Source organism: Macadamia integrifolia, unplaced genomic scaffold (genome assembly GCF_013358625.1).
Source record: "Macadamia integrifolia cultivar HAES 741 unplaced genomic scaffold, SCU_Mint_v3 scaffold2526, whole genome shotgun sequence".
NCBI classification, from domain to species: Eukaryota; Viridiplantae; Streptophyta; class Magnoliopsida; order Proteales; family Proteaceae; genus Macadamia; species Macadamia integrifolia.
Genome location: NW_024868774.1, coordinates 10,488 through 38,447, shown reverse-complemented (window position 1 = coordinate 38,447; position 27,960 = coordinate 10,488). Strand labels below are relative to the sequence as shown.

The 27,960-nt window shown below is 35.6% G+C and overlaps 2 protein-coding genes across 2 annotated transcripts; one reads left to right on the top strand and one right to left on the bottom strand.

Annotated features, from left to right (window-relative positions):
- Window positions 1–493: 493 nt before the first annotated feature.
- On the top strand, window positions 494–820 carry LOC122066686. Its single transcript, XM_042630530.1, has one exon. The coding sequence runs from the start codon at window positions 494–496 to the stop codon at window positions 818–820; it is 327 nt and encodes a 108-aa protein (XP_042486464.1).
- Window positions 821–15,398: 14,578 nt separating this feature from the next.
- LOC122066685 (protein SPEAR1-like) lies at window positions 15,399–16,847 on the bottom strand. Its single transcript, XM_042630529.1, has 5 exons — window positions 16,523–16,847; window positions 16,321–16,425; window positions 16,115–16,182; window positions 15,911–15,998; window positions 15,399–15,777 (listed from the first exon to the last, which is right to left on the bottom strand). Exons 1-5 carry the CDS (start codon window positions 16,730–16,732, stop codon window positions 15,664–15,666), a joined length of 585 nt encoding a protein of 194 aa, XP_042486463.1. The 5' UTR covers window positions 16,733–16,847; the 3' UTR covers window positions 15,399–15,663.
- Between the last annotated feature and the right edge of the window lie 11,113 nt (window positions 16,848–27,960).

The following is a 27,960-nucleotide window of genomic DNA, read 5'->3' as shown; positions in this document are numbered from 1 at the left end:
TAGAGGTTGATAATATGACCCTACAACACAACTAATTGGACATTGTCAGAGTTTATATTACTATTAGTCTACACTAATTCCTAATGGATAGGATATTTGATAGGAGTACACGTAACTTGAGTGTGTGTCAGCTGATAGGATATGGACATGACACTTAGGTGGACAATGATGTTCAAAGCTTAGGAGCCAGACAGCATAGTCCACCCAATCACAATATTTACAATTATTCCCGATAGAGTAAGTTTTATGTGCAAGGATTGGTTTATTCCAATTTAATTTTAGGATAAGAGGGAATCATGATTGTGAGAAAACCATTGTTTATGTTTTGCCCACTAGAATTCAATGGTTTTGTTTAATGTCCATTCATTTGATTATATCTTGTACATTTGTAGATCTTTGTGTGATGTTAACCTCTATCAACTCTACCCTACTGACCCTAATCAATGACTACAAACTAAAAAGACTTAATTATGTCGACTGGCATCAGAGTATCATGTTACTCCTAACGGCAAAACATCTATCTACAGTTCTTGAGGAGGAAGCTCCTGAAAAATCCACCGGTATTGACTATGATCAACATGAGGCCTATGAGTACTTCCACTCGATGTATTTTAAGGTCATACTATACATTCTTAGATTGATTGACAAATCGATCTCTGACTCTGTAAAAGGCATAATCTCTCTTAAGGGTATGATGAATAAGCTCAAGGAGCTTTTTAGTCAGACTAACATGCACAAGTATCATGAGCTCGTTGGTCTTATCTATAATACCCAGATGACGGTAGGGACTCCAGTAATTGATCATGTGATGAAATTGTGAAATCTATTCGAGAAACTGGAATCCCTGGATACTTCCTTCACTCTTAAATATAAGAGGAATGTGATTCTAAACTCTCTCCCCTCAACCTATAGCTCGTTTATCTGTAATTTCAACATGAAAAAACTATATGTTGAATTGACTGAGCTAGGAAATATTATGTAAGAGGCAGAAAAAGCCCAAAAGAAGGAAAATGGTGAAGTCAATGCTACAAAAGTCAAGTCTTCGACTTCCAAAAATAAATGGAAGAAGAAGAATGCCAACAAGAGTAAGAATCTTAAGGACGATGGTGGAAAGATATAGAAGAATAAAGAAGAACCTAAGGGTCAATGCTTCTTTTGTACAAAAGAGGACCACTAGAAAAGGAACTATCATACATATCTGGCTACTTTGAAGAATAAGTCAGATGAAACTCCTAATGAAGGTAATTTTACTACTCTTGTCATTTATGAGTCAAGCTTGTCTATTGAATAATCCAACTCATGGTTGGTAGATACTGGATCCACTGTACACATCTGCAATATGTTGTAGGGGTTCAACACAACAAGAAGACTTAACATGAATGAAGTGCGGCTAAGGATAGACACTGGAGCTGAAGCCATAGTAATGACTATTGGAGACTTTAGTTTAGAATTTGATTCTAGTACTATTTTATTAAAGGATTTTTATTATGTTCCTTGTTTTAAAATGAACATTATTTCTGTCTCTAAGTTGGTTAACGACAATTATGCTTTTTTCCTTTAATAATATTCTCAATATTTGTTTGAATAATAAATTTATTGTTTCTGGATATATGCAAAATGGTTTGTATTTTTTAGATTCCCTTATGAAAGAAAATGAGGTTTCAAATATTGATTTGAAATGCAAAAGAAATCCAGTGAGTTGTACATACTTATGGCATCTCAGGTTAGGTCATGTTAACTTAGAAAGGATTAACAGGTTGGTTAAGAATGGACCACTAGAAAGTCTAAAGGTTGAACCTTACCCAACTTTTGAATCATGCCTATAAGGTAAGATGACGAAGAAGCCCTTTAGCAATGAAGGCAAGAGAGCCAATGGTTTGTTAGAACTTATACACACTAATGTGTGTGAAACCATGAACATTCAGGTAAGATATGGTTTTGAATACTTTGTTATATTCACTGATGATTACTCTAAATATGGCTATATCTACTTAATGTGTAAAAAGTTTGAAACCTTTGAAAAGTTTAAAGAGTTTCAGGTAGAAGTCAAATGATAATTAAAAAAACACATTAAGTCATCACAGATCTACTCCATGGTTTGATCTTCAAGAATGGAACCATTCTCCCAGTTACTTAAATTTTATTGAGTGGAAGATTTCTCACTGCTACAGAGAAGCCAATCCAGTGGCTGATTTTTTGGCGAAGGAAGCGGAAAAATCAGGATCATCATATGATGATGTCCCGCTGCCTCCCTATATTAGGGATGAGTTGGCCATTGACGAATCTGATCGTACTCACTTTAGATTTTTGAGATAGCAGTTGTGAGCCTCTACTGATGGCATTGCCGAAGGTGGAAGCTCACTTCAGGCTCTTGTAATGTATTCTTTTCTCTTTTCTTCTATTTTTTAATAAAATCTGACCTTCTAGCGAAAAAAAGGTAAACGCATTAAGTCACTTCGATCAGATCAAGGAGGAGAACACTAATCTGATGAGTTCAAAGGATATCTCACTTCTGAAGGGATTGTCTCACTAACTTTCAGTGAGATGCCTTTATCCTTCTGGGTTTTTACTCTGGAAGCTACGATTTATATTTTAAATAGGGTCCCATCTAAATTTATACCTAAATGTGGAATGAGCGTAAGCCTAGCCTAAATCACTTTAGGGTTTGGGGTTGTCCTACCCATGTACATAAGCAAGAGACAGATAAGTTGGAACCTCGCGCTTCTAGATACTATTTCTTGGGATACCCTATTGGCATAGATGGTTACTATTTCTATGACCCCATTGACCAAAAGATTGCCATAAGTAAACATGTTACTTTTATTAAGGAAGACCTTAGCTCCAAAAGAATTGAACCTATGGTTATAGAAGAAGAGTCTTTTATGCATGTGCCATGTGCACCTGTAGTCGAATCAGTTAACATAAACCCTTTACCTTCTAGCACTCAAGAGCCTCGACGTAGTGAGAGGTCTACCAGACCACCTGAACGTTTTACTCTCCTTACTGAAGAAGATAAATTATAGAAGAATTCCACATGGTCTCTATTGAAACGGATGATGATCCATACACTTATTCAGAAGCACTTAAAGATGTTGATGCGAATAAGTGGCTAGAAGCTATGCATTCTAAAATCGACTCAATGCACTCAAATCAAGTCTGGACTATTGTAGATCCACCACAAGGTGTCAATCCCATTGGATGTAAGTGGATCTTCAAGAGGAAGAGAGGCGCGGATGGGAGTGTTGAAATATTCAATGCAAGACTGGTAGCTAAAGGTTATACCCAGCTAGAGGGTATAGATTATAAAGAAACATTTTCTCTAGTAGCGATGATGAAATCAATTAGGATTTTGTTAGCAATCGAAATACACTTAGATTATGAAATCTGGTAGATGGATATGCAAACTGCATTTCTTAATGATTTCTTAATAAAGAAATCTACATACATGAGCTAGAGGGGTTCACATTAAATGTTGATGAGAACAAAGTGTGCAAATTACAGAGATCCATTTATGGCCTCAAACAGGCTTCTAGAAGTTGGAACATCCGTTTTGATCAAAAAGTCATAACGTTTGGCTTTAAACAAAACATGGATGAACCCTGAGTTTACAAGAAATTCAATGGAAGTACGGTTTGTTTCGTATTATTGTATGTAGATGACATATTACTTATAGGGAATGATGTGGGTGTGCTTTCAACGGTGAAGAAGTGGTTGTCCAATACATTCTCCATGAAAGACTTAGGCGAAGCCAATTACATCCTTGGGATTAATCTTGTGAGGGATCGTAAGAGAAAGATGTTAGGCATGTCATAATCCACATACATAGACAAAATCTTGGCCAGATTTAATATGGAGAACTCCAAGAGAGAAAATGTTTCTTTTTGGCATGGAGTAAGCCTCTCCAAATCCCAATGCCCTCAATCTCAAAAGGATATTGAGGAAATGAAGAGAATTCCCTATGCTTTGGCGATGGGAAGGCTCATATATGCTATGTTGTGTAATAGGCCAGACAGTTGCTATTCTTTAGGGATTGTGAGCCAGTATTAGTCCAACCCTGGATGTGAGTATTGAATTACTGTCAAGAATATCCTCAAGTATTTAAGAAATACTAAGGATCACTTCTTTGTTTATGGCTCAGATCAGTAATCAGTTATGGGGTACATGAATTCTAATTTCCAGACTGACAAAGATGATAGAAAATCAACGTCAGGGATGATTTTTATGATAAGTGGTGGAATTGTTATTTGGAGGAGTGCAAAACAAAAGTCTAAAGCTGATTCTACTACTGAGGTTGAATACATAGCAGCAAGTGAAGCAGTTTGGTTGAAGAAATTCTTTAGTGATCTCAAGGTTGTCCCGAGCTTGTTAAAGATCTCATTCCATTGTATTGTGACAACAAGGGGGCAATAGCTCAAGCAAAGGAGCCTAGGGCTCATCAGAGGAACAAGCATGTGCAGCGGAAATATCACCTGATAAGGGAGATCATTGGTCAAGGTGATGTAGCTATCATGAAGGTTGACTCAACAGAAAATGTCAGATCTCATGACTAAAGGCTTGGCACCTAATGTGTTTTTGAAACCTGTAGAATCTATAGGTGTAAAGCATGTGGGAGATTGGCTTTGATGTACAAGTGGGAGATTGTTGGATATGTATGTCAATCAAATCTGATTTATTAATGAGACTGTTTGATTTCGTTTATGCATGTTATTTATTTATTGGGCGTATAAATTGTTCCATGGGTTTTCACCTAAAATTATTCTCTGCTAAGGATAGGACCGGACATCATATTCATATGGTCGCTACATTGTATGTTACGAGGGATGTGATTCTGGTACATAAATATAAGTACACATATTGTGTGTGTATAGAAAAGAATCTGGTAATAATCTCGCATATATTATTACCAATTGTGTGAGGACGAGATTCATACCCATCATTTAACATTTAACTTGAGAGATCCTATTTGTTGCAGTGTTGTATCACGTGTTTTGGTAAACTAATGATTGTCGTCCAACGAATTATATATCGGTATACTAGACACATGGTCTCACATTTGTTAATGCAAAAGATCGTCAACATGGGATTTACTACCCTTGATTGGGGAATATCGAGAAGAGAGAATGTCTGTGCTTGATCAGATAAAAATCTAGTACTAGTGTCGTTTAAATAAATTGTTTACAAAGTTATTTTTAATATGAAAAATAATATTTTATTTATTAAATTTCATTTGAAATATTTTTTTTGAAAGCTGATCATATTCACAAAATCTCTGAAATAGACATGTACAATGAGTTAGGTTAGGCAATATTAAATTATATGCCCTATAGCTCATTATGTGATATTGAAAAAGTGAAAGGTCTTATGTACAAATTAAAGAGTTATTATCGCATAACAAGATTTGAGAATATTAAGTGGTTAATTATCTTTTTATTTATGGTAGTGGATAAAATATAAATTGATTATATTTATCACTCATATATGAAAAATAAAAACTTCTTTTCGATTCTACTTCTTCCCACTTTAGAAGCAAAGTAGTTGTTCAATTTTGGAAACTGTTCTCTACCATCAAGATTTGGCTTTCTTTGTTTGTGAAATAAAGATTTGACCAAAAGAAAAAATTCTAAAAGAGGTTTCATTATATAAGGGATAAGGGAGAGAGAGATTTAGTTTTTTTTTTGGGAACTTCCCTTTTTCTCTTCCATGTTTTCTCTCTCCCTTCATTCTCTCCTTTGTGCGTAAGTGTGTGTGAAGGAGAAAACTTTAATGGGGGATTGTTCTTGTTCAATTGAACGTGGATCATAGTTTCAAAGTGTTGAGATCGATCCCTACGTTTTGCTCAAGTGTTGAAGAACTATTATCTGGCGGAGGAACTTCGATTGCAGTTCTAAGGTAAACCATTTTATTCTCATGTGATTAAATTTTGTATAATGATTTCGAATGCAAGAGATCCTAATCCGATCCCTTCCACTGTGCGATTGGGGTCCTGCCAACAAATGTATAAAAGTATATGTGGTACATTTTTTTATAAAAGTTTCATGGTATAGGTAGACCAAGCAATATTATTTACATTTACTTGTGCCATGTGAAAGCATGATGGGGGTAAGGATTAAAGTATCGGTATCGGTCACCGTATTGATCAACCAAAATTAAGATACGTATCGGAGGGTAACGTATCGTATCAAGATACGCTAAAGATACCTACATAAATGGATAGAAAATACTTTTTTAAATACTTTTGCATAAAAAATTTGTTAAAAAAAACTATTGATAACATGTATTATGCATAAACAATAAATTGAGGGTATCGCACTAAGAATTCAAGGTTTGTAGTTGTCTCATAAATGTAAAATCCTTGGTCCCAACCTTGATTTCCACTTTAGTTTGAGAGAAATATGGCTGGCAGCAACTCTAGAACAAAAACCCCTCAAAAAATCGTGTTTTTCTGAAAAATTACCTATCTTGGTCATTATATGACCGTAGTGCACTATATCAATACATACCGATACTCACTGATACATACCGATACTCACCGATACATACAGATACTCATCAATACGTACCGATCGATACATACTGATACATACATTTCACCTCGATTTTATATTTTCCATAGAGTATCAGTGCGTATCGTATCGTATCAGTGTGTATCGGTGCATATCGGCATGTATTGTAGGATATATATCGATACGAAAGGATTTTAAAAATTCAATGTATCATATCGGTGTGTTTCGTATCGATCGGCTAAATTTAAGATACGTATCAGAGGGTCTCGTATCGTATCGGAGATACTTTAAACCATGGATGGAGGTAATTCTATAGGTTGAATATCATAGGGAATGGTCTTGATTGGTGACGGTTCAAATTTCACCTTCAAATTCAAATATTTACTCTCTCATATAGTGATTTTCCCTTCCCATTTATTTTCATATGCAAATCCTTTTGGTCCAAATACTAATGAAACCATCACTATCGCAATCAAAACCACTTTTGTAACTCTAAAACAAAAGGGACTATCCAAATATTATTCCTTTCTTCAAACTTGAAACCTTGCAAAAACACTTCATAGAAACCCCATAGGGTAGCCTAGACGGAGGAGAGCCTTTACTGAGGGGTATCCTTTACTTTATGTAAATTTTTTCACATATATAAGAAAAAATAGATAATAACTCGGTCTTTTGTCATATTTCTAGAAGTTCTTGAAGTTAGGGAGTATAAAAGGGCTTACTAAAGTTATTTATAAGTGACTTGTCATTGTCATTATCAAAAGTTGCCACTGTGTTACACATTTTTCGAGTGCATATGTAAAATAACAATATCTATATATTATTCTAAAAGGGACTAATGTAGATTAATAAAGTCGAGGGAGTCCTAGAATTTATCCTTGGCACATTTTGGAAATTGAGGATCTGAATCAGAATTTTTTTTCCGATAGTAAGAGAAAGTAGCATTGGAAAGGATTCATTCTCCAAGCACATCTTAAATCTCTCCCATGTGGAAACTAAAGTGGGACCAAATTCTATGGATAGGCCTTAAGGTCTCCTATTCAAATGTAAAGTTTTACAGCAATTGAACTTTGCCAAGTGACAAAATAGAGCTTGAAAATTTTCAAGAACATGGGAAAAGATAAAATATAGTGGAAGCATTAACATTTATCTATGAGATGCATACCAATACATATTAAGGATTTAATTGCATTAACGCTCATAGTTGAATCATGACAAATCCACACTACTCTTCATATATCCAACACTAATCAAAACTCAGAACTACTACTTAACACGAATGTCTCCCAAAAAAGGAGACAAAGTGTCATTGTGCTCACAACCTATATGGGAATGAGTCCACATCCTTTGTAGCGAACGAAGATGCAGTGAGCATCGGAGCATTTAGGCACGCACCCCAAGGGACTCCCGGCCACCCGATTTTCACTACACTGGTGTAGCGGCTACAGATGATTTTCACACAATTGGGAAGGCCTACCTACTACTTCAGTTTCTTGTATTTTCATCCAATATTCAATTATTCATTTCAAGCATTGCCACATTGTGGCCTGGTTCAGAGCTAGTAACTTCAAATCATGCCCAAACTATATCACATTAATTCTGGCCCATTGACATTCCCTAGTGGGTGCCAATCGGATGGCTTGGACTGATTTACTTAGAGTTTCCTAAGCTATTAGGACGGTCCAAATTCACTCCATTATTACATGGATAGAAGGTAGCTAGGTGCCTAGGCATACTCAAAGCCCAAACAATTGATAATCAAGCGTGTTTTGGCAACAACATGAAAGAATTTTATACAGCCCATCTAATCCAAGATAGATAGATGTCTGAGCCCAACCCATTTTAAGAAATAGGGTTAGGGTTAGGGTTAGTGGGAAAAACAACACTGTAGTCCATTTAGTGATCGATTTGGAAAGGTTAGTAGAGTATGAGAATAACAGAAAAAAAAAAAAGGCAAACCTGGTCTTGGCTTGGCGGTATGCAGTGCTTAGTGAGTTACTACGTGAGGGTTGGTCGCTTGATCATCTTCTCTCAAGTGGATAAGCACCAATTTATTTGCTTTCCAAGAAGTGTGGCTATGGGCTCCTGTTGGCTCCTACATGGGTCTATGCTTGACCCTGTATATGGGTCTACTATGTAATGGTCAATAGGCTCTTGAACTTAAAATAATAATAATAATAGTAATAATAAAAAAAAAATTAACCCGATGTGTCCTCTAATAGATGATAAAGGCAAAAGCAATTGCAGTTTCAACAGATATACATAGAGCCATGGCAAGGGGAGGATGGAAGAGAATGAAAATTTTGCCAGATGCTAAAGCAGACATTATATAAAGGAATTAAGGGTTTAAGACATAATAGACTAGAAGAAGGGTTCTTTTGGACAACAAAGATGTAATTTTTCCTTTTTTTCTGATAATAATTTCTTTTGGTTATGTTCATAGGATTAAAAATTTTGAGAATGTTTCTTGCCACCCACGGATGAAGATGGTTATATTCCTAGCTGTGATCTTATTCTCCATTGATAGTTTAAGCAGATCTCATTTCAACATGTCTCTCAACAATCTTGTCAAGTCACATAAATCCTTTTGTGTTGTATAATTGTTTGTTTGTGATTTCGATTTGTTTTCTATCTCATTAGTTCTTATTTTCTTTATCCTACTTATTTTTATAACCTGATATATCTTTTGGAATAGCAAAAATTCTTGAGTTAGAAGGGTTAATTTCTACAATATAGTAATCCATATGGTGATTAAAATTACCGGTGGTTTGGGAATTCTCCAAAACCACAACCAATTATTTTGCAAAAAATATATTTTGAGAACTAAAAACATAATTTATTTTCAAACTGATTAAATACTAAGTTTGCCAATGTCAATTTCTCCTATCGTATCCGTAGTTGGAAAACCAATTATTGCAGATAAAGAAAGGAGTGGATGGAGAGGAGTTACACTCGTCGAGTCGTAGCCAGGAAGCTCTTTTCCACTACCTAAGCTCTGAGCTCACCCAGCTCGATAGCTGACTGATTTCAGTATTTCTCCAACTTTTCAACTACTCTTCTCAGAAATTTAGAGCACCTCAACGGAACAAGAGTACAACCAATTCATAAAGGGGAAGTTGACCCGATCACCACTTCAAATACGCTTTCACTATTCCTTAAGGCCGATGCTAACCCCTACTCTTAGCTTGCTTCTCACCCTTTAGCCCTTACTTAAATGAGTCTTCGAAAGCGTTTTCCCGGACCAAGGGCCCTTCATTGAGCCTTTCCTTTAGTGGCTGGCGGAAGCATTCCCTTATGTGGACTTGGCGGGCATTTTTTTGGCTATTGGGTGGGTTTGGTTTTCACTTAGGCTCAAACATGATTTGAAGGGTCCTAGCTACGCCATGCATTCAATACCAAAAGAGCCTTTGAAAAACTGTAGCAATGACAACAATAGGGCCGCAGTGACAAACTTTGGCGAAGGCAGCGATAGGATGGGCATGGGACCGGGGAGAATCATTGGATGTTTTGGGTACGTGGTTCAATCTCTTCGTCTCTAGCAATCAATGCCGCTTACTAGTCCGGCCCATCCCTATTCCTGCTTTAGATTTTCTTTAGGTGTTCCTTTCTTTCATAATAGAGCCGGATATAACGGCTCGTATAGAAGTCACTCGCACACAAGGAGATGTTGTTGTTGGATGTCACGATTCTGGGGCGTCATGGTCCTTCTCTCTAGAACAATCGAGGCACTGAATGACTGCATCAATCATCGCTCGGTGAGCTATTTATTGATGCCAATAGCGCTTCGCTTGCACGCAAGGCGGCACGCCAGCGCCAAGTAGATCTATCATGCTAGGCAAAGGAAATGCATTTCTGGTACTGATGGTACTCGACAAGCTCTTAGGGGATAATCTCTTTCTTAGTTTTGCCATTCTATTGGGAAAGTTCTGACCTGCATGAAAGGTGTAACAATTTGGGCACTCTCGGAGAGAGGCTCGATGAAATGGACATATCTGTGAAGATGCAAACTACCTCCATCCAGAAAGAAAGACCCTATGAAGCTTTGTTGTTCCCTGGGATTGGCTTTGTGCCTTTCCTGCTTCCTTTTTTTTTTTCCTTTCTCAACTCGCCCTTTTAGAAGATGATGCTAGTTTCTTTTAGGGATGTCTGCTATTGCTACTACGCAAGTAACTGCGCGTTGTTGTCAACTTCGAAACCTAGTGACTCGAGCAAGTCAAGTGTGGTGAAGATGAGTCATTTATTATTATTATTATTTAATATTCTTTCTTCTCTTTCTTCGAATAGGAAGGGACTGGGGCTATTGTTGCTTAACAGATGAGAAAAAATAAAAAGATCGACTAGTGATGACAACAAACAAAAATTCTAAGTTTTATTTAGTTGTGGACCAAACGTTTGGTTTAGGAATAGTGTAGGCCCAATTTAAAAAAAAAAAATATATATATATATATATATATATGAGTTTCACATGACTTCGGCAAGTTTTAGGCCTAAATGGAACCCTGGTTACATAGGAAACAAAGAATGGAACATTTTTGTTTTCTTTTAAAGTAACAAATTTAATTTGGTAGTCAAATTAAATTAAATTAAAAAAAAAAAAAAAAACCCAAGGGGTAGCTGAGTTGGTAAGGGACCTTTGCCTCAAGAAATGTGTGGTTCTGAGTTCGACTCTTCTTACCTCCTTAGGGCTATTCATATGGAGGTATTTAGTGTTATTCACATGGCTTTCATTCAACCCCGGAATGACCCGGTCTATAAGAATTTGAGAATATTCCATGAAAATTAGACACTTGGACATTTTGTATCATTTCCTAAATATTTGATGATTGGAATTGCCACATCAGTTTTTTTGTGTAACAAAGTTAACAATGACAAACCTCAAAGGGTTAGCACAGCTGACTTGGAGGGGACATGAGACTCCGCCTCAAGAAGCGAGGTCTCGTGATCAAAACTTCACCACTGCATGATTCCTTGGGGCCACCCGCCTGAGGTTCACTGGGGCCCAGAAGCTCCTGGTTCGTATGTGGTGCGGGGATCATGTACCCTTCGTATCTACAAAAAAATAAAATAAAAAAAAAAAGAAAAAAAAAGTTAACAGTGACCATCTGAAAACATATCTAGACATGCCATCCAAGGAAAACTTTTGCCTACATTATGCCTTTTAATTTTATGATTAACATTATTAATAGGTGATTTGGGTGTGCTTGGTACCCACTCAGAAAGAATGAAATCGTTCTAAAATTGACTACTAGCTATCCCCATTACCATATTCCAGTTACATGCTTCTTAATAAAAATCAGTCAATGCTTTCACGAAAACCTTTTCAGAACCAGGAGCTACGATAACTAGCATGGTACACTTGACTAACTTTTAAATGTAATTTTAGTTACATCTTAATAGCAAACCAAGCTACCATCCCTAAATTTACCATAGATCTGCAACAATATATTTGCTCCTCCCGGCAGCCACAACTAGCCAACTAGGGAATATTCGAGTTTCCAAGAAGCAAGAATCTGCCCGTGCACTATTATGTCCAGGAAGAGTAAGTATCATTAACTTCTACGGTCCGGATACTGCATCTTTGGTCGAAGAAAAAGATCAGATACCGTGATTATAAGATTCTCTTTCCACCATAGATGTAGAAAAATTGATTCATAAGTAAATATACTCTATAGTTGGAAGTTTTCCTTCACTATATGTTAGAGGTTACCCATCCAAGTGCAATGATGGGTAGTGGCAAGATAATACTTTTTTCACTGTGGGTAAAGGGGAACTCAATCCTCCTATATATGATTAAAATTCAAATTCTTAAACCAGCAAGCCTAGCTCACTTTTGGGCAAGAGAATGTTAATCAGTCGCATAGCTACTGCGCCAGTGCACAGGCCAACGGGAGCAGGGGGAGACATCGACCACAGGAGGGTAGGACGGCCTTTTCATGCAGCCTGTGGTTAAAACTCGGAGAATGTTTCTCGCCACCAACGAAGAAGAGAGAACTTTTCAAAGGTAGCTATTGGACTCCTTTAGAGTATGTTTCATCATTGAACTCCTGCTTCAATTGAATGTGACCGAAAAATTCCTCCCTAGTACAATCCAATGCTAAGGATGGCACGGTCTAAGAGGTTTTCTATGTTTTCGGCGTGGGATAAGAGAAACTCGTGTAGAAATGAATACCTAAAATGACGTAGGAAACCAATGAAAGTTGGAAACAAACAATCACACAATGCAAAGACTTATATAGTTTGACAAGATTACATACGTTCATGGTGAGATGAGATTTGCTTCGCTAGTAATGGAGAATATAGTCGCAATACCTCATCCTCAAACCTCTCTATGATTATAGAGAATGAACCATTATAAATTAATAATGAAACCTACATAGGCATACATTAAAGAAATACCCATGTAACCCTACGTAGACACACATTACCTACGACTTTTCAATGACCTTTCAGAATCAAACTACAAATCCAAATAATGGAATACAACATATCCTATCCCCAAGAAGTCTGTCCTTGGAACTTTGGTAGTTAAAACTGCTAATTGTCCTTTTGGGTAAAAAAGTAGAAATCTATGGTTCAAATTTGGTTCTATAATTTCATTTTTTCGAAATTGCTAACTTCCCAGAAGCAGTGGCATATCACAGTGCATCACATGTTTGTAAATTTATTTTTACGTGGATTTCATGCCCACTATCCAATTGGATAACACATTCAGACAGACCATGAGGTATTGAGTTGGAAATGATGTCGTTTCTGTGAAGTTATCAAAACCTTTTTTACTTTATATATATATATATAGGAGAGAGAGAGAGAGAGAGAGAGAGAGATACTGTACAGAAATAAAGATTTTTAAGCAGAATAAGCTCAATTAATTGTTGATGTGGTAAACAAAAAGGCCATTAGGCTTTCCATAAAGAGCAAGACACATCATGAACAGGTCCTGATAGAAAAAGAGATTCTTTCAGATATAATCAACAATTAATAAAATTAAGAGGGGGTGCTACTAACTTTACAGACTAGCACTCAAGGACTCTTAGCAAGAATGGACAAGTCACAATTTGTAGCCAATAATGGTTTTTGGAAAGTTACCCATGAAAACAAAACATCATCAACAGGATTGGGGATCCGAACGAACCTTTTTGAGTGGACAAAGACATCAAATGGTTTTTTTTTGGGGGGGAAGGGGGGGTGGGGGATTACCCACCAAAAGAGAATCTACAGTACTAGGAGGACTTGTGGAAAGCTGAAAGAGTGAAAATGAAGCAGCACTTAAAGTTTTCACTCTTGTAGATCATCATCACCTGCTATACTTAAGCAAACTAGAGACAATGAAGCTAATGGAAAATGCTGGGTAGTGTAGCTTTAACCATTGAAATTCCATTTGTCCATACAGAAAAATATCCCCATAGCCACCAGTGAAGTGCATGAGCTATAGAAGGAGAAATGAGAAATAAGAACTTTCATTAAGAGTTTAGACCTTCGCGGAAAATCACCTTCTACATATATATATATATATAGACTGTAGTACACCATAGTACATAATAACAAGAATATCCACTTGTCACATTTGAGAATGGGGAGCAGGCTGCCGAAGTCATTTAGTTTCAAGTTAAATTCTCAGAAAATTTCACTTGTCACATTTGAATGGAAATAAGAAAGCAATGAAACGTTGATGAAATCAGAAAGATCTAAATGGATGGAACCAAATATTTTCAAACATGGATTGTATTATCGTCTTGAGAGGTCCACTCTTAGAGAAGTTATAAAACGGTATTGTGATTATCTCTAGTTCAAACGTAGTGTTCCTATGACTACTAGTTTTATCAAGATTTTTCTTTTTCTTTTTTTTTTTTTTTTTTTTAATGAATTGACATATATTCAATAAGGGCAAAGAACATCCAGCCCCAATAGGGTAAAGGAACAGAAATTGGGATGGGAGGAGGGGGGAATAAAAAGCAAAAAGCTGAAACCAGTAAAAAAAACACAGCCCAAATCAAAGAGAATACCTAGGTATTGAGTGGACATCTAAGGATAAATCTAAGATGATGCAAAATGATGATTCCACAATGAGGAGAGGCACAGCCTGATAGTGACTTTGGAGCATGCATCTACAATGATAGAGTCCAGGATTTGATCTTGGATTCTAAAGTTAACTACCCAAATCCTGATATTGCGTTCTTCCCATTGAAGTGATTGAGGATCCACTTCCACTCATTGTCTAAGGATCTAATACTCCTAAGAGAAGGGAAGCACATATTTCTAAGACCAAATCCACATAGAAATGGGACAGTTAAAGAAGAGGTGAATGAAGGTTTTCTGGGGCATTCCCACAAAGACAACAAAGGAAGAAATGGGTTAGAACATGCGAAACGACATGCATATGATCTTTGACTCAAACAATATTATTAAGGGGGACGGGGGATAAGGTTCCAAACCGAGGCAGAGGAAAATAACCCATTCGAGGATTCCTTCTAAATGTCACTAGAGCCACACTTTATATATTCTGAGAATTTCCTGACATGCAGACTGGAATCCACTTCTACTGAAAGTAGAAACACAAATGATTAGGTAATCATCAATATCCAAGATTTTTTAACACTCTACACCCTTTGCTGATTCAGATCCTTTGTCCCCCCCCCAACTTGTATTACTGTTCTTATTTCCCACTTTCCTATTTAATTAGATGCAAACAGTATATATCGACTACTGAGCCCAAAAAAAAAAAAAAAAAAGGAAAAAAAAAGTGTGATTTGTTAATATAATAACAGCCTTTTCTGCAAATTAAGCTTTTGAAAAGGTTCAGGTTGATGCTGTCTGTTGGACTTAGATGAATATAAAAAGCTACCTTCCCTTTCTTTCTCATTAAGTACCATTCCACTCTCATAAAGTCTTTTACAATTCATGAAATGTCTCAACATGGGACATTAATTCATGTATTATGAACTGAACATCCAACTTACATTTCATCACATCACAAAACCCCTTCATCCACTTGAAAGTTGAAAATCAATAACATCTGTAGACTTGTTCAACTAGTGAGTCTTTAAAAAATCCAACTGGCCATGTTGAACTGTCCACTTCTATTGATAAGTACATCATAAAAACAGGGAAATCAACCCTTTTTCATTTTATTGCACATTAATATAGCAGATTATGATGAGAGCTATAATTTGAGCTCTAGATCTAATTCTCCTACATCACTTGAATCTGAATTCTGACTGCTTGACCCCATTGAATCACACCACTCTTTTCTAATTCTCTTCTTTTGCACTGAATCCTGGAATAAGATCAAAGAAGACAGAAACAAAATCTAAGTATCATGTGAAAACAATTTAATCTTTTTCCCCCAAAAAATTAGAATCACTTTCAAGTAAATAAATAAATAGAGTAATAAGGGTTCTCAGATCAACCTCTACAACATTTAGACTCAGCAAGTGTCTTGTCTCAGTAGGGTGCATTGAGTATTGAGTCCCTGAGATACCACTGTTATTGTTCCATCTGGTCACAATGAGATGATCAGAAGAGTGATTTTTTTTTAATTCTAAGATAAGAGTTATGAGATGCTTATGATTCACCAGTTAATTTGGATTCTCAGTTATTATATATTTAAGTACCTTGCTGTAATACTAGACTGTGAATCACCATATCTGAAATCTGCTGCTTCCATCTCCCCCATACCCATCTGCTACCATGTAAAAATTATCAGATTCAGACTTCAGAATTTATAATTGCTAATCATATGGTGATGAAATGAGAGAGGAATAAAAAAGATGGTACTGAAGATGAGATGAAATGAGAGTGGAATCAAATCCAGACATACCATGATATTTGGGTGAAAGCCATAAGGTGCTGATGATGAAGAATAAGAAAAAGATGATGATGATGGTACTGAAGAATATGTACTTCCCAACCTCACTTCCTCTTCCTGTATGTAAGATAAAGAGGAAAAAACCATGAAATACTGAAACAAGAAATCTTGATCAAAGCATGGGGGAAATTAAAATAGTAGAAAATCAAGAGACCTGGTTGAGATTGGTTTGGTAGGGGTTGTGAATGGAAGGAAGATAGCTGCAACTCATTTGATTGTGTAATCTGATCTTCTCTAACTGAGCTACTCCAAGTCCCCTCTGTGGTTGCTTTGGCTTGTCTGAATTGGTCTTCTTTCCTTTCCTTGAAGACCCACCAGCTCTTCCATTTCCCATGCTTGGCTCTCCAAAATAACTGCTCCCCATCTCTTCTAACTGATGAAATTTGCACCGAAAGCAACTTCGTGATCCCCTCCTTTCTGTAACCTGTTCGTCAGTGCAAATGAGAGATCTCAAATGCCCCTTTTAAGCTGTTTGCCCACGCAAAGTAATTACTGCATAGCTGGATCAGATTTTGAAGATTTATGGGCAAATAGTTAGATTTTATTCTCCCTTTTTTTTTTTTTTTTTTTTTTTGTTCAATATGAGAAGTTTTATAAAGTATATAAGATATGAATTTTCTATTTCTTCAGTTTTGCCATCTCTCTATGATTGTTTCATATTTGTGAGATTTGGGCCTTCAATATGAAAGTAATTGTCGTTTCATTAAGTACTAAGAAATGAAACACTAAGCTGTCTTTCCATTAAAAAAATAGGGGAGCCCATAAGAACACCTAAGCTACTTCTCAACTAAAACATTAGGATGGTCTAAGCATGAGACTACCAATCCATGTGGCAGACATGTAGGAGCCCACTTGTTTTCTTGCTTCAATTGATCAATGGGTAGGACCCAGTGAAGATTTGTAACTCCATATAACTGCATTCCATATGGTCAACCCAACTCATCAAATTTTCTCTTCCGTAGCTTCTTTATTTTAAATCATATATATATAGAAAGCTATATTAAAAATATTAGAGAAGAAAATTAAGATAGGAGACCATATCACATCCGGATTTATAACTTCAAGAAATTTCCTCAGCAAGTTCTTAGGGATTGTCTTTTCTCGGAGTACTAATGGAAACCCTTCTAAATATCCAATTAAACCATATGAACTCCTAAAATTTCACAAAAGAAAATCTTATTAAGATATAAAGTAGTAGTCTTAATGCACACTTTTCGGCTTTAAAATCTAATTTTTAAAAGAGGATTGATGGAAAATATTTTCATAAAACTAAGGTAAGATTGTGTGTTGAAAGGGAAAAATTGGTGAGAAAATGACAAATATATATTTTAGATACCATCTAATTAGTTGCCATGCACCAAATCAAATTGAGCTGTTTCAGGCATGATTAGTGGGTCATGGTTTATGTGGTCTTTATTTCTTAAACAAACATGTGAACCCCCTTCAGCCAATTACAAGAACTTATCATTAACTGCTCCAAACCATAAGAGACCCAAGAGAAGAAAACTATTACTCACAAATCTATATCCATCCATCTATATAAAACAAATTTTTCTCTCTCCCCCCTTCACCGCCCCCTCCTCCCACCTTAAACTTTTTAAAACAATAATAAAAATAAAAAAAATAAAAAATAAAAAAGAAAGAGAGAAAATAAAAGAAAAAAGAAATTTCATACCGTACTTGGGCTGTAATTTGTAGCTTGTAAATGGGTTTGGTTGTTTTACCAAAAAAAAAAAAAGATAGTGGGTTTTGGTTGTCAATTTAATGGGTAAATTAAGCGCCTAAGACCATGTTGACCCACGTTTGTGTAGATGTGCTGTCTGAACTACTTTTAAATTTCATTGTAACTCGTGAATCACGATTATGGGGCTCATAGAGAGTTAAATAGACTAATGCATAGTGATGGGCTGTTAGTAGTATATCAAATAAAAAAACGAGGGAAAGGAAAGAGTAGTGATATAATGCCTTTGTATACGTGTGTCAATATGGATTGATCCTTGGATAACATCGATTCTTGTGCCTCATTTATATCTTGTGATTGATAAACAATTGGATGGATCCATAAAAAAAGTTTGATACAGATTCTAGATTTTTTTTTTTTTTTTTAACTACTTTTACTCCTAGTTCTTCAAATAACCCACATTAATTTCTCGTTTTTATTGTAGAATACAAGGCTGTCTGGATACATATGTAGCAAAACCAGACATGAAGTACCTAAGAAAAATTCGTCTTCAGCTCTTCAATAAGGTCAAAATGAGTTATGGGTAGGAAGGAGACTCACTGGTTCAACTAATGTAGTTAAGATATTTTGTTCTATTTGTAGGAATGAAAACCTAAAATGATGTAAAATGGAATGAAAATTCACAAATAATCAATAACACATTGCAAGGATATGTGTAGTTCGGTAAGATTGTCTACTTCACTATCAATGAAAAACAAGGTTACAGCCGCTTGCCCTCCCGCCTCTCTCAGATTACAGAGAATGTTCTATCCAAAAAAAAAAAAAAAAATTACAAAGAATGAATTCGTTACAATTCATACCAAGATTATATAAGTACACTGTATAAAAAATACCCCAAATTAGTTAAACCTAAAAAAATTTCTTCGAGCAAAATCTTTACCATTTCGTTGAGGCCCTAGCAACCAAGATAGCACGCAAAGTGCACCGATTCCACGAGACCTCGGGCCCTATGGCCTTTCGAAATCAACCCACGAATCCATGTGATGGGATGTTACATTCCATATTAGTCATATAGGGGACTAATCCCACATCTATTTCAAAATAATGTGGGTTTTCATGGTCTTGGGTTCTCTCACTTTGTAAACCGATTTATAGGATTGGGTTGAGTTCTTCTAAGGACCGTAAACTAGTATTAGAGGAGTCGATCCTCAGTCCTAATCCTCACTCAGAGGGACAGCTTGGTGCTAGATTAAAGAACCCAAGAAAAGGGTTATCCTGCCATTAGGCAGGCACCCTAGAGCAAAGTGGAACCACTTAAAAGAGCTAATTGATCAATAGTGGGCCGCTGTGGACGTAGGTGAAGTATGATAGTATGTTACAATCCCACGTCATTCATATAAAGAACTTCGATTGCCTCACCTTATTAAGCTAATTTGTGGGATTGAATTCTTTCAAGATCCTTAACAACGAAATACAAGACATTTTTCCTTAACACTATTAGCTTCTCCAATAGCATAGGGAACTTTGCAACAAATATTTTAGATGCATTTTTAAACAGTAGACTAAGTAGTCAATTTTTTGACTGCTTAATTAACTATAAGTCCCACCACACGCACCCTCACCCCCCACCAACAAAAAAAAAACCAACCCCAACCCATAAGGAAAAAAGAAAAAATTTTGTTAATATTAATTAAGATTGAATATATATTATTAATGAAGTCATTTATTTATATAAGCTACTTATGAAGGTTAGTTTAGAGTCGGTAGACTCAAACATAAATGAAAAAGATGAACCAATGAAGAAGATCCAAGTGTTGTTCTACAACTACATTCTAGATATAGTCAAATTAGTAATTGGTTTCTCTCCTAGGTCAAACTTTGCAAACCTCCATTCTTCGCTTTTTGGATTTAAAATATGCGCTCGTTCTCATCGGTACTACTCTAAAAATAATAATAATAATGAAAATATTATAAATTGAAGCATTCAGAATATTGAAACTCTTGAATAGCAAATCAATCTCTCTCTCTCTCTCTCTCTCTCTCTCTCTCTCTCTCTCTCTCCTTTATTTGCCGTTCGTGCGTGAAACGGGTAGTCATCTCTGAAATCGCTGTCACTAATTTAATTTATCACTACCTTCCATGGACAATTGTTTCTCCTTCCTTCTCTATTCCTTTTTTATAGATTTTTGATAGTTTGGGATGGAGAGTGGTCCATTGTTTTTTCTTCCTCTTCTTCTCCTTCTTCTTCTTCATGGTATGTTTTCTTCTAGCAGTATAGAGAATATAACAAGTATAGAGTTCATAACAAGTAGCAGAATCAAGGTGACACATCAGTGCGACATTAGTAGATTTTAATATAATCTATATTATATTTCTTAGGAGGTGATCCTTGAAAGATGAATTGCATCATTGGTAAGAGCATATATCCTTGCAACTGATCAAAAACCTAAATAACACACTTCAGGTTTATGTGTTTTGGCCCAAGACTTCTGATGATGTGACCATGAATTAGCTAAATAAATGTAACGCATAGATGAGGAATGTATTGACGGAAGAATGGTTTGTGGATGGGTGAAGGAAAACTTTCACCTTTGACAATTATTAAATGAGAAAAAGAATGATATCCGGTCGCGTTCTCCTGCACCCACACGCAAGGGGATAAAATATCCACCCCGCCCCTCCTATTGCATCACTCTGTGCATGGATTTGGATTCTCTCCAATGACTCTTCATCCATTGAATCTCCAACCTCTCACATTTGGAGGGAGAATCGGAGGGTCGTTGGAGAGGATCCCAATCCCTTGTACATCCCCTTGTTGGCCCTTGTGTTGGTACAGGGGTTACAAGCCCAGGTAGCAAACTCTTTCCCTTACTAATCAAAAGGAGAGGGTTCCCTGAGAGGCAAAATGGCCATTGTGCCAATGCAAAGGCTAATGGGAGCACACACAAAAGCATCAATAGGAATGAGATTTCTTCTTTTCATGAGGGATGAGAAGATCATTTTGCCCCCTTTTGTGAGTGCACACCTTTTCTATGTCTAGTTGTTGGAGCTACACTGCTTTTTAAGCTTTTTCCCCCTTAATTAAATATCCTAATTAGGTTGTGCAAATTAAATTTCCATACTGCATCATATTTTGAAACCCCATTGCCACATATTCTCCAGCATAATAAATCGGCAAACATACGCAGCCTTTATAGTAAATGAATCGATTAGGGTTAGATGTAGTGGGCTATGGTTCGAGTCTACAAGCCAAGCTTGAAAATTTATGAGATCCATGAACCCATTGATCATACAAGTGAGGGCCAAGGTTCCACAAAATGGAATCAGCAATAGAATCGGCCTCTATTGATTGTGATTTTGATTTTGATTCAATAGGAATTGATCGAAATTAGCTTAAACCCTAGAAATTCAATATGAATCAGTCAAGTCAGAATTAAGATCGATCAATTCCAACCCAATTCAATTCAATTTGGATTGGAGATCAAATTCTGATTCTTCAAACCATGATTCATGATGAGGACTGAAGATAACACATTCTAAAACTACTAGAATGGAAAGAGGAGGAACGAGTTTTCCTAAGACCACAGTGAATAGACTCTCGCTCATAATGGTACATTGCGATCACAATCAATGAGGGAGAGCAAGGGGGTCACATCTGGATGGTCCCATTATTCAGTCACCAGAATAGAAAAACTTTGCCCAAAGGAGGATTACTAATTAATAGTTTTTAGAGAGAGAGAGAGAGAAAATAAGGTAGATTATTTTGTTGGTAAGGTCTGATTTGATGACTAATAAAAATAAAGACAAAAGTAAGTGAAGATGTGTAAAGAATATCCAGTGTAGATTTGAGGGCACATGCAAAACATTGATGCATTACTCCACACGATTTTTTGCAATCCCTTGGAAAACGCTATAGTTTTAGACCTTATACAAATTCTATATAAAGTTTCAAAATAAAAAAAAAAGCTTCTACACTCTGATCATGTGGAGAGCTTTACACCCACCACCTCATAGTCTCACACCTATCCACCTATAAACTAAAAAATAATCAATCTTTGATTTTTTTAATTATCTGCCCATGTATACTACTTCTTATTCAATCAATTCTACATTAGATTATAAAGCAATAGAATCCCAAATTTTGGGATTATAAAGCAATAGAATCCCCAAGATTCTGAAAGGAAGATTGCTCCTAAGTACCCATTTCATCATTTTTCTTTTCCCCCTTATATTAGAGTTTATTGGAAAGCACCATTGTTTATCTAGTTTTTATTTTTTCAATGATTTAGCATATATTCAACAAGCGCAAATTAAGAACATCCAACCCCAATAGGGGAGAGGAGAAGAAATCTAGTTAATTCCTTAATTAACTAATTATTAGATGCAATCACTAGATATATGTGGTTTAAATTAAATGATGTAAATTGAGGAAATCTAGGCTTTTTATTATAGATTAGATGATGAGAATGGTTATTTTCATGCCTCCGATATTCTAATACTTCATATCCTTGGCATAAAAAGAAGAAGAAGTTTGATGCTCAAATAATCATTCCCTTCAATGATATGCAAGACAAGATAGATTGGGTGGTCATGGTCACCCAATACAACTGTTTTTTTAGATATTGTAGATGTTCTAGTCAGTCTGTGTGTTTGAATATTAGAAATTTTCTCTCCCCCCCCCCTTGAAGGGCTGAGAGAGTCATATTTCTTCATACCATATTGTAGGTCATAGATACTAGGAAATCCATATTTTCCAATTTCTATAGAAGTCCATTTACAGTCAATTTAGGAGCTGCTGCTCATTGTTCTTTCTTGAATTACAATGCTTATTTCCCATTCTGACTGCCTGGTTTGATTAGATATCTTACTGAAGATTAGTGCAGGCCACCATCTGAGATCTCCACAATTGTATTGGATGTTCATCTCCTCCAAACTTGTTTTTGTTCATATCAACATATCTTTGAATGTTGTTGCCTAATATATACTTAATGTGCAATGAGTTAACCTTAGAAGTCCTCTTTTCTTGAGAAGCTTATGAACCTTGTATATCAGTTTTGGCCCCTTTTTTTTATTTTTTTTACAAGTCCAATGTAGTTCAATAAAAGTTCCCCTTTATATGGGTTTTTGTGCCAAAAAAAAAAGAAAAGGGTTAGGTACTGATCATTACTAGTTAGGGCACCATATTTTGAATAGGAGACTTTATTTTGGAAATATCATTGTGGATAGCTAGGCCCTGCAACCCCATATAGTCCTAACATAAGAACAAAACCCATGGTTCCAGGCATGCCTTTTACATTAAAAGTTAGTGGAGAGGTTGGTTTTCGTTGGGGAGGGGGACCTTTTCTGGTTCCTTGTATCCCCCATTTTAACAACATTTCTGTTAGTATGATCACCAATAAGCCTATATGGATATGGATTCAATAATGAGGATTATGGGTGCCGATACAACTGGAAGGGACCTTAAAAACTACAAAGAAGAAGTAGAACCGCTGGCCAGTAAATGTGGGGGTCCTACAGAATTCAAACCATCCTTCTTCTTTAGCTAGGGTATATAAATATATGGAGGCTTAAAAAGAAATCCTTAAAGAGGATCCACCAATAAGGCCATGACTAGGAAATAGGAACCATTAATGCTATTGGTGGCCTTCGTCCACCACTCATAGAACCAACATCCCTGATGCTCTTATGATCTACCTTGGATATGATTTGTCAAATTTTTAACAGACAGTCCAGTTATTGGAAGCTTAACCTCCATTTTTAAACTTCTAAACGTGTATCCTATGCTTATTTGTATAATATATCTATCTGTGTTTAATCAAACCCAATGAAAGATTAGTCTTAATGAAATATATCTCAGGATATCAAAGCCTATGCATTAATTATTATACACAAGACAAGAACCATGAGAATGACTCATCAACCCATCTTCCTGGAAACTGATAATGAGTTTGAGTTTCCATCTAACCTCTGGTGATGAATAATTACTACTTCTTTATTACTTAAGGCATGTGGGTCTGCAAGAGTGTGTGTGTGTGTGAGAGAGAGAGAGAGAGAGAGAGAGAGATCTTAAGAGGAATGGCCTAATCTCATAAAGAAAGGGTATCTTATTGGTCGGAGATACTGGTTGTAATAAAAATATAGCTTGAAGAAGACTTATGTGTAGTTAAATAATCAAAAAAGTCTGATCATCAATATTAAAAGGATGGTCTTCCTTGAAATATTTAATGGGCTTTTATCTTTTCTTAAAATTGCTTCCTTCTCACTTGAAGCTCATCATTCCATGGCAACAAGAGCTACACGAATCACTTCTTTTCTAACATAGTGAAGGAAATCAATAGACTATTGAGGTGTATCTTCACATAAAGCCTCCTTTTCCATCAAAAGATTTCAAGTGCTTTCTTTTATTGTGACGAATGCATGATATCCAAGGTTCCCTTGTTTCAACTTTGTTTTCAATACTTGTGCCCTTCTCATATTATTTTATTTCGCCAGCAAATTATTGATAAATCCAATGGTTTTTGTTTTGCTTCACCATTATTTTTTTCTTAATTAAATTATTTTCTTAGTACATAACAGATCACAATGTGGATTATGAGATACTCGCATGCACGGATGCGATTTTCTGTATAAACTAGGTATATGTATAGACACATGTATGTTCTTAATTCCTCACACATGTACTAAATTATTCATATCTTTTATGGGAAAATAAAAAAATTTATTTTATTGATAATTTCATCTAAAGGATGGACAAGTCTATACAATAAATTTTACTTGTACTAATTCCTTCAAAATAACTTGACCAATGATTTACCCTATAAAAAGAGCTTATAGATTATATCACGGAGATTTAGTATAAATTTGTGGAAAGTGTGTCCAAGAATACATGAACAAGCATTAAAAACAGAAAGGTGGGTGGGAGGGAGGGAGGGAGGGAAGAGAGATTTTCACATATACTCATGTTCCCATTTATGTAATACTTGTGCCTATAAACTAATGCATGCCTTTGTTAAGTTATGACGCATTAGGAGTGTAATTACATGCTAAATAAAATTCATGAATTCTTTAAAAGAAAAATTAATAATTTTCACAATAGAATAAGTTGAGAAAAGAACATGTTCTAGATTTTCAAGAAAAATATCAATTTTATAAAATATATTTTTTTTGTGAAAATTTTTAAACATATGTTAATAATACAGAAAAATATACATCGACCACACAACGAACTAGGTGATCTGGGGGCTCTATGGTCACCAAATGAAGATCAGAAAATTTGATAAAAAGATTTATGAAAGGCAATGAGAAGTTAATAATAAAATAAAATAGAAAGTCTTGGACATAATTTGTTAAATAGCTGAAAAAGGCCCAAATCATTCCTAGACCTTTTGTATGATTTCAGATTTCCTGTGGAATTCTGTAATAAAAGAAAAGAACCTTCAGGCATTTTCGGGGCCTTTTTTAAACAAAAGTTATGGATTTCTCCTATCAGCTACAAGATGTAAACAAACTTAAATTTAAGATACTATTGTACCACAAAGTAGAGAAAGGGAACGGTGTCTCTAAACATGAAGTGTAGGAAACGCCTAAATACATTTGAATTTTTTATTATTTTTCTCTTACTTTCAAAAAATAATTAAAATTCTTAAATGTGTCTAAGCATATCCTACCCTTCATGCCCCAAAACAAAAATGTCAAATCTAAAATACAAATGTTTGGAAGACATTTTTTACACCTAGAGTCTGATTATCAGAATTTATGTAGTCTACATGTCAAGTTGAATATATATAGGTCCCAAGTAAGCAAACACTGGTAGTATATATATATATATATATATATATATTATTTTTCTTGAAGCATTATGAAGACATTAGTTACCTAAAAATCCAATGACTAACAATTGTTTGGTAATTTATAGTTAAGACTCCTTTAAATGTTCTCAATTAATTGGAAGAAGAGTTAGTTTTGCATAAATTTGTGGGACATTTGTTCAAGCATACATAAATCTTGAGCATTATAAAAAGAGTGGTAGGGAGGAAGAGATTTACATACATTCATGCCTATAAACTAATGCATGCCTTTGTTAAGTTATAACGCATTAAGATTGTAATTGCAACTTCTTCTTTTTTTGTAAAGGCAATTACATGTAAATGAAATCCATGAATTATTTACAAAAATTAATAATTTTTACATTAGAATAATTTGAGAAAAGCATATGTTCTAAATTTTCAAAAAACAAAATAAAATAAATGTATATTAATAATACGTAAAAATATGTATAAATCAACCGCACAACGAACTAGGTGATCTAGTGGCTCTATTGTCACTAAATGAAGCTTTGAAAATTTGTTAAAAAGAAAGATACCATGATAGGGGGTGAGCAGTCAATAATAAAAGAAAATAAAAAGTCTTCTACATAATTTGTTAAATGGCTGAAAAATGTCTAAATCATCCCTAGACCATGTTGTATGATTCATATTTCTTCTAGTATTCTGTAATAATAGAAAAGAATGGTCAGTTTCGGGGGCCTCTCTTCACACAGTTAGGAAGAATGGATTTCTATTATCAGCTATTAGATACTATTGTACCGCAAATTAAAAAAAGGGAAAATTGTCTTTGAATATGAAGTGTAGGAAACACTCAAACACATTTGACCTTTTAATTATTTTTTATTTTATTTTCTAAAATTAAATAAAATATTTAAACATGTTCGAGCATATCATATCCTACACTTCATGCACAGAGAACCCTTTCCCAAAACAAAAACCTCAAATCTAAGATACAATGATTTGGAAGCCATTTTTCACACCCAGAGTCTAATTATTAGAATTTAAGTAGTCAACAAGCCAAAGTAGAATATAGGTCCCAATTAATTAAGCAGATAATGGCAAAAAGTTTCCTTTTTTTTTTTTTTTTCTTGAAGCATTATGAAGACATTAGTTACTTGAAAATCCAATGACTATGAACTGCTGGGTAATTTGCAGATAGGACTCCTTTAGGGGGTGCTTGGTTCACTAATTTTATAGGTGCATATATTAATTCTGGTGTAGACACCTAATTTTGTCTCCTTTAATAAGGATGATTTACTAACGAAGGCAAGGCTACTACGCTCCTTGTTGCAGAAGAATCGAATTTTCCCAATTACTTCAACCCAAATACTATGCACTAATTCATAGAACATAACCAAATGTAAAAATCGGGGATCCAATCCGATACTGTTTAATGACCACAAGTAGTCGTAGATATGCTTTGCCAGAATGCAACAATCAATGTTAGCATATGTTTGAATCCCGTAAACCCTAAACCTACCCAGACCAAACCAACCTAGATCAAACCAACGCAGACCAAACCAACCCGGATCAAATCAAACCAACCCAGACCAGACCAACCCTACTGTGATACCCTACTTTCTAAGCCTGGTCTAATTTCCTGGTTGGTTCGATTTGGTCTTGCAGGACCTAAACCCGAGCGAGTTGGGGCAAGTACCTTATAGAACATAATGGCAATGGTGACTTTGAACTCAAGTTGGCCAAATGAGCTAGAGTCACTGCCTAGTGTAGTCCACATACCGAAGCCGTACACTTGCACGTATCATGAGGCCATATAAACACAATAAAGATACGTAGCCGTATTTTATGTTGGGTATGCATATAAATAGTCTACAGGGAGCGAAATACATGTCAGGGCCGAGCCCCATCGAAAACCCCAATGTTTAGGCTAAGTTCTGGCCGACTGGTGGGTGGTCATAGGTGGGTCGACCCACCAGTGTGATCTACCAATCTGGTCATTAGATATTTTTACCCCACTATAAATAGGATTTATTACTTCTCTTTCACCTCATTTATTGTTTTACACGGTAGTTGAGAAAAGTAAAGAAGAGAGAAAAAAAAAAAAAGAAAGAGGAGAGAGGAAGG